The sequence below is a fragment of the Ahaetulla prasina genome, chromosome 18 (genome assembly GCF_028640845.1).
Source record: "Ahaetulla prasina isolate Xishuangbanna chromosome 18, ASM2864084v1, whole genome shotgun sequence".
NCBI classification, from domain to species: Eukaryota; Metazoa; Chordata; class Lepidosauria; order Squamata; family Colubridae; genus Ahaetulla; species Ahaetulla prasina.
Window position 1 is genome coordinate 10,226,911 of NC_080556.1, and position 14,062 is coordinate 10,240,972.

Below are 14,062 nucleotides of genomic sequence, written 5' to 3' on the forward strand. Positions count from 1 at the left end.
CGCTTCCCCGCTTGGACTCCTTAGGGCCCCAACAGGAAGCAGTTGTTGGAGCTAAGCAGCCACCAGGAGAAAGAGTTGGCAAAACAGTTCAATTCAAATTGGATCTGATCGAGAAGGAGGCTCAGTGGAAGCACCTCACTGAGGACTAGGAGCATCGGGAAGACCTGTGGGAATGCAAGGCCAGCTACAGGTGCCTGGAGGCTCAGCGGGCTGAGATGGTCAGCCAGTTCCAGGCCATGAGGCAGTCCCACTGAAACAAGGCCCTCCGGCTCTTCACCACCAGCGGCATTTCCCTCCAGTCCTTGCCCAAAGCCCTGCACCAGGAGGCTGAAGCAGACCCTGAGTTGGAATTTCTGCCCCTCTCCAACCCACACAAAAAGACCCCAAAGGGGGAGACCCTCTGAGGCAACACAAACGTTCATTGCATGTATCCATCCCAGGGGTCGTAGTTTGAGGACTCCTGATTTAGTGCAATATAAAAAATGCAGATAATTTTTCTGAGGACCACCCAAATTTTCTCGCGGACCACCAGTGGTCCACGGACCACCAGTGGGGGACTGCTGGTGTGGAAGACCGAGAGAAGGACTCTGAAGGACAGGAGGACAAGCAGCTACCAAGGCCAGGTCCATAAGAGTGGCACGATCCTGTTCCAAGAAACACATCAAGAGAAAATCTCTCAAGACAGATCCCTCCCTAGATCAAAAATGAGGTAGGAGAAGCCCATCCAGACTTGGAAGTTTCTGTCACTTCAACTAAAGATCAAGAGTGATCAAGAGCGGTTCTGATCTCATTGGCTTTGATCTCTTCAAAGCTGATCCATGGGAAAGGCAACACGATGATATATTAACACCTGTTGTGTCTTCGCCCCCTGAGCCGGGGCCCCTGCCAGAAAGTGACTTGGAAAGTGAGGGGGAAGGGCCATCAGAACTTACCTTGGGAGCACTGGCTTCCCTGGCTCAGCTCCAGGAGCCAGAGGCAGGCCAGGTAGAGGAGATAACGAGGCCTCCGTCCCCTGACTCTTCCCCCCCACCAGGCCATGCCTCCGGCTGATGGCAATCAGGCCTGGCTGGACCCTAGGTTTCGTAGGCAGGAGAGGCAGGAACAACAGAAGCAGGGGTGGGGCAGGCCTAGGAAGTGCTGAGTCATGGAGCCACACGCCACAGGATTTAAAAGCAGCAAGGGCTGCTATACCACTTCGTGGCAAGCAAATCAACTGCTTAGAGGGAGAATTAGAGCTGAAGTCCTGTTTGTTCCTGGTTTCCTGGCTGACTCATCGGCATCAAGAGAGATAACTGAGACACTTGGCAGACGCTCGCTAGTTTGCTGCCAGAGCTGATAGTTGCCAGCTAATTAAGTCATCACTCGTGTCTCCCAGACTGTGGAGGGGGACAGATCAACGCCCAATTTATTTTATTTTATTTATTTATTCATATTCATAAGTGCTGGAAGATCCGCCAAACCAGGGAGCAAGGACCCAGCTACTTACCAGCCGCGTGGAAAACTCTCACTTTGGCAGCATCGAACATGGAGATGTGAAGGATCAGTTTGTGGTTGTAAAAGATCCCTGTGGGGCTGTTGATATTGAGAATCACAAGGGACAAGTCTTGAAGATCTGGAGAAGAGAAGGGACAGGGGTATGGTATGGAACAGTAGGCCGTTAGCAACATCATCTTGGGGTCTCACCAAGTGGAGTCTTGAGTTGTGAAGAACTCAATATGGGCAACTAAGTGCTAGATGGAAGGAAGATCAAAAAATTGGTATAATGCAAAGGGAGGAAAATTTAATAAAGCAAATTAGAAATCAGACCCAGGAGCATATAAAGAGATTGTACAATGTGTTGCTTGAAATAGATTCGGAAAAGGATTTGGTAAAGGACTGTATGATAAAATGGGCACAGAATATTCAGAAACCAATAATGTTGGAAACATGGGAGAAAATCTGGGTTAGAAATGTTAAGTTTACACAAGCACAGAATCTAAGGGGAAATTTTTATAAGATGTTTTATAGATGGCACTTAGATCCCAAAAAATTATCATGTATGTATCCTGATATCCAAGCGAAATGTTGGAGATGTGAGTGTGATGATGCTACATATTTTCATATTTGGTGGACTTGCAAGAAAATTAAGGCCTTTTGGATAAGAATTTGGTGGATTATTCAAAATGTCCTGAAGAAGATAAAGTTCCTGCCGCAATTTTTCCTTTTGGGAATTATAACGGATTGTACAGTGACTGAGATTAAATTGATTTTGAACTTAATAACAGCAGCAAGGCTGTTGATTGGACAATATTGGAAGAAAAAAGAGTTACCTACAATAGAAGAATGGATATTGAAAGTTACTAACTTGGCTGAGATGGCTAAAATCTCAGCCTTTTTGAAAGACAATACGCAGGAAAGATATTTAATTGAATGGAAAAAATGGATTGATTATTTAAAAAACAGATATCAGATTAAGAGATATCAGATTGCCTTTGAATAATTAGGATGTATTATTTTATGTAATGGGAGGGTTAGGAAATGAAAAGACTTGGATGAGGTTAATTGGATTAGAAGGGAAAATTTTATTCTATGTTTGGTTTATGTATACCAATACCTTGTGATTGACCCGGGAAGCCGGGGGGAGGGGGCGGTGCTCATCTCCGTTTCAAAGCTAAGAGCCAGCGCTGTCTGAAGACGTTTCCGTGGTCATGTGGCCAGCATGACTCAATGCCAAAGGCACATGGAACGCTGTTACCTTCCCACCAAAGGTGGTCCCTATTTTTCTACTTGCATTTTTTACCTGCTTTCAAACTCCTAGGTTGGCAGAAGCTGGGACAAGTAACGGGAGCTCACCCCATTAACGCAGCACTAGGGATTCGAACCGCTGAGCTGCCGACCTTCGATCGACAAGCTCAGCGTCTTAGCCACTGAGCTCCCGCGTCCCATATGGAAGGAATTAGTGATGTTTTAAATGTATGTTTATCTATAAAAATTTTTTTTTTAAATAAAAAGAGTCTTCAGGGGAAGTTGACTCAAAGCATGGAGTCCCACCGTGAAGAAGGCTCCAGATCTCCAGTGATTCCAATCTTCCATTGTTATATAGATGCCTGAACACCTACCTGCGTGGGATCGCACGTAAGGATAGGCGTGATCCACATTTCCATAGCTTGGACCATCTCGGTCACAGTTCACCAGCAATACCGCACCTTCTCCGTCTGGGCCCCAGGTCCATTTGGTCTGTGGGGGAGAAAGAGAAAAAGAAGAAGAAGAAGAAGAAGAAGAAGAAGAAGAAGAAGAAGAAGAAGAAGAAGAAGAAGAAGAAGAAGAAGAAGAAGAAGAAGAAGAAGAAGAAGAAGAAGAAGAAGAAGAGGAGAAGTATTTCACCACGTCAAGGAGGACTTGAGCGCACCCAATGTGACTTTCAACATCTCTTCCAGCTTTAATACAAAGAGATTGTCCATGTTTTAGAATGTCTCTATGGACCTCCCTTCCCCAACGTGACTTTTTGAAAGAACAGTTTCGTAGCTCTGGAAAAAAGAGTCCGTCAGTCTACATGACCAACGGAGACTTGTCCAGAAATAGATCCTTGCGTTGAAATCCAACCTTACCTTGTTGGTGGCGTAGCTCTGGACGGTTCCAGTTCGGCGGCTATCGGCGTCCAGGGAGAGGGCTAAGAGAGGGGCAGAGTTAAAAGATTATCTTTCTTCTGCCTTTGTGTCTTTCACTTCTCTAGTCCTCTAGGACTCTAAAAGAACTCTAATGTCGTGTCCCACCCCCACTCCGATGATTGAGTCAAGGAAGTCCGTAACATATTTGGCAATGAAGCCTCTGCAGCTTGCCAAGTTCCTTCGAGGTTTATCAGGGCAGGCAGGAGTCCAAGTTGTGACTTCAGCGATAGGGTCCAGTATCAGCAAACTAGAGAAGACTTTGCTTGACTCAAGGTTGGAATGCCAAAAGCAGGTCCTTTATATAGGCTGTGGGGTGTGGCTCCATGACTCAGCATTTATCCAGGCCTGCCCCTCCCTTCCTTCTGCTGGTGTCGCCTCTCAGATCTCCGTAAGCGAGGGTCCTCCCACGCTGAATTGTCTTCAGCTGGATCTGCTGTCAGCGTTTGGGAAAGGGAGGGGTCAGAGGGAGCAGACCTGGGTAATTCTACCACCTGGCTGGCTTCCTGCTCTGAAGGCTGAGCCAAAGGAACACACGCTGTATGAGTGAGGTTTATTGGCTTCTTCTTTCACTCCTTGAATCCTCTCTGGGCATGGGGCCAGGGCTGGGGGCTGGAGTCATGACAGGCCGTTCATCTTCATTATCAGACTCGGAGTCTGATAAAAGGCCCGGTTGGAGACGGGAGGGGCCCGGCTGAGGAAAGGAGGGAGGACGCGTCACAACATCTAAACAAATTCATCCTCCATTTCACCTAGTATCAGCAAAACTATAATTCCTTGTTTGCCATGGCTTCCTGCCTACCCTTCGTGCAGAATTGCTGAGAAAGTTTGCAATTTTGGGCTAACCCAAAATAAAGCCGGAATCCACAATGTCCCTTTGCAGGATGGAGACATTTTTGAGAGGTGTGCTCCGCGGGCCTTTAAGAACACAGGAGAAAATGCAGATTGCGGGTTAAGCTGACACTTACCTATACACGTGATGTACACCCAAGCTTCAGCAATCGGTGTGTGCCTTGTTCGATCATAATAGGACACTCTGACCTACAAAGAGAAGGAATGGCCAAGTCACTGCTGAGCTGTCAGACAGGTTAACAGGTCAATTTCCTCCTGCTGAGACATGACCTGTGTGAATCCATATTTTATCATGCAACGGGAAAAATAGATGGCTGGACGGAGAAGCGAACACAAAGAAGGTCCAAACTCAAGGTTTACACCTCAAGAAAGGCTTACTTATGAGTAGGACCTTGCCCAGGGTCCCTCTGGGATTTCTGATCCTCTCTCCTGAAGACTCTCTTTGGGCTGCCATTCCCCACCATCTCAGTGGAGCATCGAGATTGTTCTGACCTAGGCTTTCCCAAACCACAAAACAGACTCCTCATCCTGACAAAAAACCCTTTTATTTAATTTACAGTGAATTCCTCTCCAGCAAAATCTTTCCTCTCCCACAGTCTTTCAAGATAGTTCACAATTACTGACTTTGATCAGGCTTTAGAGAATGGCCAGGCCGATATCTTTCAGATGCCGCAATACTTGGCAAGAATGCAGGAATGAACTAATTGTCTCCTGCAAAATCTACTCCCCTTTCACTCCTCTTTTATTCCCTCTGGGAAGGGCCGTTCATCGTCCACGTGTGGCCTTACTCCCAAGTCGACCCTTGTTCTTCAGCTGTTCCCTTTGTCTGACAGCTCTGTGCATGCGCACACTGGGAACAGGCTCCAGCTGTTCGTCTGCCTCGCTGATGTCTGACTCCGAAGGCAGCTGATAACTGTCAGATGGCCCTGGCCCCCTCTCTGCCTCCGATGCAGAGCCCTCATCAGAGCCTTCCCCAGACTCCAGGACTGGCCCATGTTCCTCCCCAACCACCTCACTATCCGAATCTGCTGCCAGATCCATTGGCGGGCCACTACAAAGATATTCCCCTCACCTTGTTGTCGTTGACCGCACTGCTAAGAGCCTTCAGAGACACGATGACCTCGGTGTCTGCGTCAAGAGGCCACCTCTTCGAACCTTCAGGCTTGGGAAGGAGTCTGGGGTCGTAGGTCACATAGACCTGGAGCCCACCTGTGCCACGGGCTTCAAAAGATGTGGCCCCCCTGGGCATGGAGCTAGGGTCAAACCAAACAACACAGGTATTTGTGGAATTACTCTACAGTACTTGTTTTTTCGGCTTTCGGCTTTGCCACCTAATGAGAAAGAAGGACTCCCTGGAGAAGAGCCTAATGCTGGGAAAGATTGAGGGCAAAAGAAGAAGGGGATGACAGAGAATGAGGTGGCTGGATGGAGTCACTGAAGCAGTTGGCATGAGTTTAAATGGACTCCCAGAGGATGGTAGAGGACAGGAAGGCCTGGAGGAATGTTGTCCATGGGGTCGCGATGGGTCGGACACGACTTCGCAACTAAGAACAACAACTTGTTTTTTCAAGAGCGGTATGGCTGATCTAAAGGTGGCTCAGTGGCTAAGATGCTGTGCTTGTCAATCAAAAGGTCAGCAGCTCAGCGGTTCGAATCCCTAGTGCTGCCGTGTAACGGGGTGAGCTCCCATTACTTGTCCCAGCTTCTGCCAACCTAGCAGTTTCGAAAGCATGTAAAAATGCAAGTAGAAAAAATAGGGACCACCTTTGGTGGGAAGGTAACAGCGTTCCGTGCGCCTTTGGCGCGTTGAGTCATGCCGGCCACAGGACCACGGAGATGTCTTCGGACAGCGCTGGCTCTTCGGCTTTGAAACGGAGATGAGCACCGCCCCCTAGAGTCGGGAACGACTAGCACGTATGTGCGAGGGGAACCTTTACGTTTACCTTATAGCTGACCTAGAGATGAGGCTTCATCTGCACAGCAAATATCGATGGCCAGCTTTGGAGTTTGACTCAAGTGTGTTTTCAGTTTCTGAATTTGGGGCCAGGAAGAAGACTTGCACAACCCAGAAGGAAATCCCTAGTTAGTCCTTGACTTACAACAGTTCAGTTAGTGGCCGTTCAAAGTTACCACGGCACTGAGAAATGTGACTTATGACCATTTTTCACAGTTACGACCTTTGCAACATCCCCGCGGTCACTTGATCGCAATTCAGAAGCTCGGCAACTGGCTCATGTTTATGACGGTCGCAGGGTCCCGGGGGTCACACAATCCCGTTTTGCAACCTTCAGACAAGCAAAGCCGAATCTGGGAAGCCAGATTCACTTAACAACCAGCTTACGAATTTACTTATCAACTGCAAAGATTCACTTAACGACTGTGGCAAGAAAGGCCAAGACTGACTTAACAAATATCTCACTTAACAGCAGCAATTTGGGGCTTCTTTGTGGTCGCAGGCTACTTGTGCTGACTGCCGGCTGCCACAGTTTGGCAGTTCGATCCTGACCGGCTCAAGGTTGATTGAGCCTTCCGTTCTTCCGAGGTTGGTAAAATGAGGACCCAGATGGTCGGGGGGCACTAGGCTGACTCAACCGCTTAGAGAGAGCTGTAAAGCATCATGAAGCGGTATACAAGTCTATTCCTATTAGGAACTATGGGGGCACAATGCTTATAATGCAGCATTGCAGGTTAATTCTGCCGACTGCCAGCAGTTCAATCCTAACTAGCTGAAAGTGGACTCGGCCTTCCATCCTTCCGAGGTCAGTAAAATGAGGACCCAGATTGTTGGGGGCAAGAAGCTGACTCTGTAAACCACTTAGAGAAGGCTGTAAACACCGTGAAGAGGTATATAAATCTAAGTGCTATACCTTCCTTCCTTCCTTCCTTCCTTCTTCCTTTCCCTTCCCTTCCCTTCCCTTCCCCTTCCTTCCTTCCTTCCTTCCCACCCTCCCTCCCTCCCTCCTTCCCAGTGGTTAGAATACGGTATTGCAGGCGAACTCTGCCCACTGCCAGCAGTTTGATCCTGACCGGCTCAAGGTTGACTCAGCCTTCCATCCTTCCGAGGTGGGTAAAATGAGGAGCCAGATTGTTGGGGGCAAGAGGCTGACTCTGTAAACCACTTAGAGAGGGCTGTAAACACTGTGAAGAGGTATATAAATCTAAATGCTATTCCTTCCTTCCCTCCTTCTTCCTTTCCCTTCCCTTCCCTTCCCTTCCCTTCCCCTTCCTTCCTTCCTTCTTTCCTTCCTTCCTTCCTTCCTTCCCACCCTCCCTCCTTCCCAGCGGTTAGAATACAGCATTGCAGGCGAACTCTGCCCACTGCCAGCAGTTCGATCCTGACCAGCTCAAGGTTGACTCAGCCTTCCATCCTTCCGAGGTGGGTAAAACGAGGAGCCAGATTATTGGGGGCAAGAGGCTGACTCTGTAAACTGCTTAGACAGGGCTGTAAAGCATCATGAAGCGATATATAACTCTAAGCGCTATTGCGATAGGGTAGAAAAGGGGAAAAATTACGTAGGGAAGAAGAAGGAAGAAAAAGAGAGAGAGAAATGAGTATGGGATGAGAAAGGATACATTTTATGAAACCGGGTTTATATGTGGTGCTGTGGTTGGTTGTCTTCTCTTTCTTTTCTTCTCTCTCTTCAAAGTCTTGCAGCGACTTGTTAAGAGATATATTACTCTGTCAGTACACTCAATTACACTCAAAAGGGGAGAGTCCAAGGCTATAAATCTTCCCACAAGTCCTCCTATCACTGTCTCCTCTTGCAGCTGCCTTCCCGCAGGATTTACAAGCGGTTGTAGCACAGCCACGGACCAACAGCTCCACTGCGAGAATTTATACCAATGGCTGCTTTCCATTTATATGAAAAGAGGCTCCCGATTTTTCCTCCTCCGTCATCAGCGGAAGGCATGGTTTAAAATGCTCCTTAAAAGTCGATCCCGCCATGCAAAATTAAAAACCTTCTGCAAACTTTTAACCTCGGCACACTCTGCATACGCCAAGGAGAGAAAGGACAAGAAATCAATAAAAGCAGAAGGGTGGCCTGTTTAACTGTAAAGATAAAGGTAAAGGTTCCTGTTCTGTCCCCCTCGCCTCAGTCCGAGCGATGACTTAATTAGCCGGCACTATCAGCTCTGGCAGCAAACTAGCGAGCATCTGCCAAGTATCTCTGTTATCTCCCTCGACGCCGATGAGTCACCCAGGAACAAACAGTATTTCAGCTCTAGTTAAGCAGCTGATCTGCTTGCTACGAAGAGGTATAACAGCCCTTGCTGCTTTTATATCATGTGGCTCCATGACTCAGCACTTCCTAGGCCTGCCCCACCCCTGCTTCTCTTGTTCCCACCTCTCCTGCCTACGAAACCTAGGGTCCAGCCAGGCCTGATTGCCATCAGCCGGGTCTGGAGGCGTGGCCTGGTGGGGGAAAGAGTCAGGGGATGGAGGCCTCGTTATCTCCTCCACCTGGCCTGTCTCTGGCTCATTGGAGCTGAGCCAGGGAAGCCGGTGCTCCCGAGGTAAGTCCTGATGGTCCTTCCCCCTCACTTTCCAAGTCACTTTCTGGCAGGGGGCCTGGCGCAGACACAACAGTTCCCCCTTGCACGTACGTGCTAGTCAATCCCGACTCTAGGGGGCGGTGTTCATCTAAATTTCAGAGCTGAAGAGCTAGCGCTGTCTGAAGATACTGTATCTCCGTAGTCATGTGGCCAGCATGACTCAATGCCAAAGGCGCACGGAATCCTGTGACCTTCCCACCAAAGGTGGTCCCTATTTTTTCTACTTGCATTTTTACCTGCTTTCGAACTGCTAGGTTGGCAGAAGCTGGGACAAGGAACGGGAGCTCACCCCGTGATGCGGCGCTGGGGATTCGAACCGCTGAACTGCCGACCTTTTGATCGACAAGTCTTAGCCACTGAGCCACCGCACCCCTTCTGTTTAACTGACCTCATCATAAAAAGAATTCTTGCGCACCCTTGGTGTTTGACAGAAGGAAGACAAGATCTGGGTGCAGCCATGAAAGTAACCCAGAATTTGGGGTAACCTTTAAAGGTGAACAACGATTGAGTACCAAAATTGTGACATCAAAAGCAGCCCTTTTGCCAATTCATTCTACATTCCAGGATTTTGTTTTTTTTACTGCTGAATCCTGTGGTTTTCCTCTCTGCAGCCGGCACACATTCCAAATTACTCACAAAAGTGACCCAGTATTACTCAGTGCGATTGTTATTTTTGTCATCCTTTTTCAAAATAATGTATAGACATGCTTTTCTGTCCTGGGTTGAACAACAATTGCGTACTCTTAGAAGGAAATGCACATGGGACACAGTGGCTCAGTGTGTAAGACGCTGAGCTTGTCAATCAAAAGGTCGGCAGCTCAGCGGTTCGAATCCCTAGTGCTGTCGTGTAACGGGGTGAGCTCCCGTGACTTGTCCCAGCTTCTGCCAACCTAGCAGTTCGAAAGCAGGTAAAAATGCAAGTAGAAAAAATAGGGACCACCTTTGGTGGGAAGGTAACAGCATTCCGTGCAACTTTGGTGTTGAGTCACGCCAGCCACATGACCACGGGGACATCTTCAGATAGCGCTGGCTCTTCGGCTTTGAAACGGAGATGAGCACTGCCCCCTAGAGTCGGGAACGACTAGCACGTATGTGCGAAGAGAACTTTTACTTTTACTTTTGAAGAAAATGCAGTGGGCCCCCCGAAATATAATTACACGCACATTTTAAGCAGTGCGTCCTCGCTCGAGCCATGGTTGCACTTTATCTTTCTAATGTCAAAATATAAAATATGCCGCCATGCTTAAATAAACAGCGGGAAACGTCATCACCAAGAAAAGCCCATTTTTTCAGATAAATCCTCACTTGGAGCATATTGACTTTTGTTGACTCAGAAATGTGCATCGCATTCAAAAGGATTTCGAACGCCAAAACTGTGCATGTGGCACACCAAGATTTCTTGTCCCGCACCCGCTGAAAAGTGCAAGCTGAAAACAAGATTTCTGAAAACATCCTTTTTTTTTTTTAGGAATGTGTTTTTAGCGGCGCATGTGAAATTCCTCGGAGTTGTAAAACTTTGTTTCTATCAACTTTTTTTCTTTTCCTTTGCACAATTTGGTTCTCTGCACATTTTTTTCTGCAAAAATAATAATAATAATAATAAATCGCACCTGGGCGTGAGAGGGGACAGAAATAGCACCTTGCTCCCATGGGTGTGCACCACCCACATCTGCATTTCAGGTTTTTGCACGCCTAATACGTTTAGCGATTCCGATACCCATCTTTGAAGGTTCCAGGAAAAGTTTTATTTTTCTTCCGACTTGCCAGGTTGTATTTTGTCAGCTTCCTAATTGTAAGCCCTCTCTTTCAGTCTCTCTCTCTCTGTCTCTCTCTGTTATCATAACATGATTTGACCTGAAGCCCAAATCTTGTCATTGGGATTCCAAATTAAAGGTAAAGGTTCCCCTCGCACATATGTGCTAGTCGTTCCCGACTCTAGGGGGCGGTGCTCATCTCCGTTTCAAAGCCGAAGAGCCAGCGCTGTCTGAAGACGTCTCCGTGGTCATGTGGCCGGCATGACTCAACGGCAAAGGTGCACGGAACGCTGTTACCTTCCCACCAAAGGTGGTCCCTATTTTTTCTACTTGCATTTTTTACGTGCTTTCGAACTGCTAGGTTGGCAGAAGCTGGGACAAGTCACGGGAGCTCACCACATTATACGTGGCACTAGGGATTCGAACCGCTGAACTGCCAACCTTTCGATCGACAAGCTCAGCGTTTTAGCCAACTGAGCCACCCCGTCCCTGATTCCAAATTAAGATCCTAGAAAAAGAGTCTTCATTTTGAAGGATTGCGGTGTTATCCGTTTCTTCTTCGCCTTTCTGAAAGCGGGGGAAGAAAAAGGCATTTTTGGTCCTCTTATCAAGAAAACAAAATAGATAATATTCACCAGCTCCCCGGGAAGCCAGGCTGAGCTCGAAGGACACTTGAGATAGAAACCAATCTGCAATCTCAGAAGATCCAAAAACAAGTGATAATCAAATTCTGCAGAACTAAAGCTGAGAGAGCCTTTGTTTTCGTTCCATTCTCTTTATTTTAGATAGCTTTAAAAAAAAAAAAACTATTACGCATTTGGATTAGCTTTATTTTGCATTATTAGTAGCTCCTGGGGAGAGTCAGGAGCCTAACTGAAGAGGCAGTTTTTTTCTTTATTTCCTGCCTGATCCTTGAGAGGGTTTGCATTCCGTCATTTCTGGAAATGCATCGTTCCCAGTCATGAGTTCTAAACTACCGTTGGGAGGACTATTTATTCGACGCTAATTTTAAAAACGGACAAACTTTAAATAGCATTTATACTATCTGTCCTGCCTCTTTCTCCCCCGTATACCGTGTTTCCCCGAAAATAAGACCTTGTCTTATTATTATTTTTTTGGAACCCTGAAATAAGCGCTTGGCCTTATTGCCATGCGCTCAAAAGCCCAATTGGGCTTATTATCAGGGGATGTCTTATTTTGGGGAAAACAGGGTAGATAGATGTAATGATAGATAATGATATATATATATAGAGAGAGAGACAAAGAGAGACAGAGATAGTGATATAGAGATGATAGATAGATAGATAGATAGATAGATAGATAGATAGATAGATAGATAGATAGATAGATAGATAGATAGATAGATAGATAGATAGATAGATACAATATAGGTCTTTGGTTTTTTCAAAATTTGGTTTCCAATTTTACACGGGAGAAAACCGGAACAACCAAAGACCTATATACAAACACCCGTGAAAACCTCAGAAAACAAATAGATACAATACTGTACATACATACATATAGCATATTGGCCAGCTTCAAAACCTTTTACCGTGTTTCCCTGAAAATAAGACCCTGTCTTATATTTTTTTTTAACCCTGAAATAAGCACTTGGCCTTATTGCCATGCGCTCAAAAGCCCGATTGGGCTTATTATCAGGGGGATGTCTTATTTTGGGGGAAACAGGGTATTATCTCTTGTCCTCCTGACCCTCCTTAGGTGGTCAGCCACAAGAGGTGTGGAAGTAGAAGGAGAAAGAGGAACTTGCAAAGCAGTGGTGGGTTTCTACTGGTTCACCCCGGTTCGTGCGAACGGGTAGCGGCATCGGTGGGAGGCTCCGCCCACCCACCCGGACATCATCACGGACAGTTTGTGCCTGTACAGAAGCACTGCAGGCGCGTGATCACAATTGCGAACCAGTAGCGAACCCACCACTTTTGCAAAGGTATCACCCAAGCTGTGATTGTCAGACCAGGTCTTCTTCTTCAACCCAACACAACTCTCTGGAAGAATGGCGGGAACTTACCTCTTGATGTCTAAGGAAATCTCCGTCCCCAGGACACAAACCGCGTAGCTCGGCTGCTTGGTGGACACGTGCACCACCCTCTGCTTGTTCATCATGGCTTTCCACCAAACCAGAGCTTCAGATCTGAAGAACCCAAGATTTATTTTGGGGTCAAACCAGCATGGTTAGCTCGGGAGATAGAAGACAGTCCTTGTTCTGGTTTTCTGACGTTCTAATGGGCAGCTGCTACTACTTCTTCTTCTCCTCCTTCTCCTCCTCCTCCTCCTCCTCCTCCTCCTCCTCCTCCTCCTCCTCCTCCTTCTTCTTCTCCTTCTCCTCCTTCTCCTCCTTCTTCTCCTTCTCCTTTTCTTCCTCTTCTTCTTCCCCTTCTTCTTCTTCTTCTTCTCCTCCTCCTCCTCCTCCTCCTCCTCCTCCTTCTTCCCCTTCTTCTCCTCCTTCTCCTTCTCCTTCTTCTTCTTCTTGACTTCTCCTCCAGCTTTTATAGACTGTTTTGGGGAAAGAACGAGGAGGAGGAGGAGGAGGAGGAACAATGGGGTGAAATTCAGCCTGTCTCCATCAAGGCTGGGGACCAGACAACGTTGGATCATCAGGGAGGTCCTGCTTAAACTGAAAAGGGCAGGTGTGAGAAATGCTATAATTTAGTTATTCCAGTGTGTTTTGAGCAGGTTACTCAGAACTCCATCAGGTTCTCTGTTTGGTTGACAAGGAGAAATAACTCAGCCAGGAATGCTTAATTCCCCGACTCGAGTACTATACAAATAAATAATTTCCTTTCCTCTTTCATCACTATTATTTTTTTTAATTCTTTAAGAGGCGACTTCTAAATCAACGTGCCGGGTTTTTCCACACTCTTTCAAGAGTTTTTGCTTGGCTGGCTTCCTGCAGTTGACAAGAACCCTTAGCAAAAAAAAAAATGAAATTAAGGAAATGCACGTAGGAAAACCCAAACAATATTTTTAAGTGGATCGTGCACTGTTTTTCTAAGTTTTGTGGCTATTTTTTTTTTCTTAATCTATTGCAGCGGAAACCAGAGTGCTCCACCAGGGAGCTAAAAATACTTTCGCTCCCACTCCGTCCTCTTACGATAAAATCCATATTTTCACCCATGAATCTTTCTGCCACAATAAATCGGTTAGTCTTTCAGGGAAGACTTAACATCAGAGGAAAGAAATGGTTACGATTTGAGAAAGCGGGGTCTCTCACTCCATAAAGGTCTTAGAAAAAATCAGCTT

General features: G+C 46.8%; 1 protein-coding gene across 1 annotated transcript in view; it reads right to left on the reverse strand.

The window, feature by feature from the left end:
* The window catches only part of LOC131187222 (protein-arginine deiminase type-1-like), a 36,402-nt gene extending 23,480 nt beyond the window's left edge, over nt 1-12,922 (reverse strand). Inside the window, exons 1-7 of the mRNA XM_058161462.1 lie at nt 12,831-12,922; nt 5,569-5,749; nt 4,613-4,685; nt 4,491-4,562; nt 3,588-3,649; nt 3,099-3,216; nt 1,487-1,612 (exon numbers count right to left, since the gene is read on the reverse strand). Coding sequence (XP_058017445.1) covers nt 1,487-1,612; nt 3,099-3,216; nt 3,588-3,649; nt 4,491-4,562; nt 4,613-4,685; nt 5,569-5,749; nt 12,831-12,922 — 724 coding nt within the window. The remainder of the gene's footprint in view (nt 1-1,486; nt 1,613-3,098; nt 3,217-3,587; nt 3,650-4,490; nt 4,563-4,612; nt 4,686-5,568; nt 5,750-12,830) is intronic.
* Between the last annotated feature and the right edge of the window lie 1,140 nt (nt 12,923-14,062).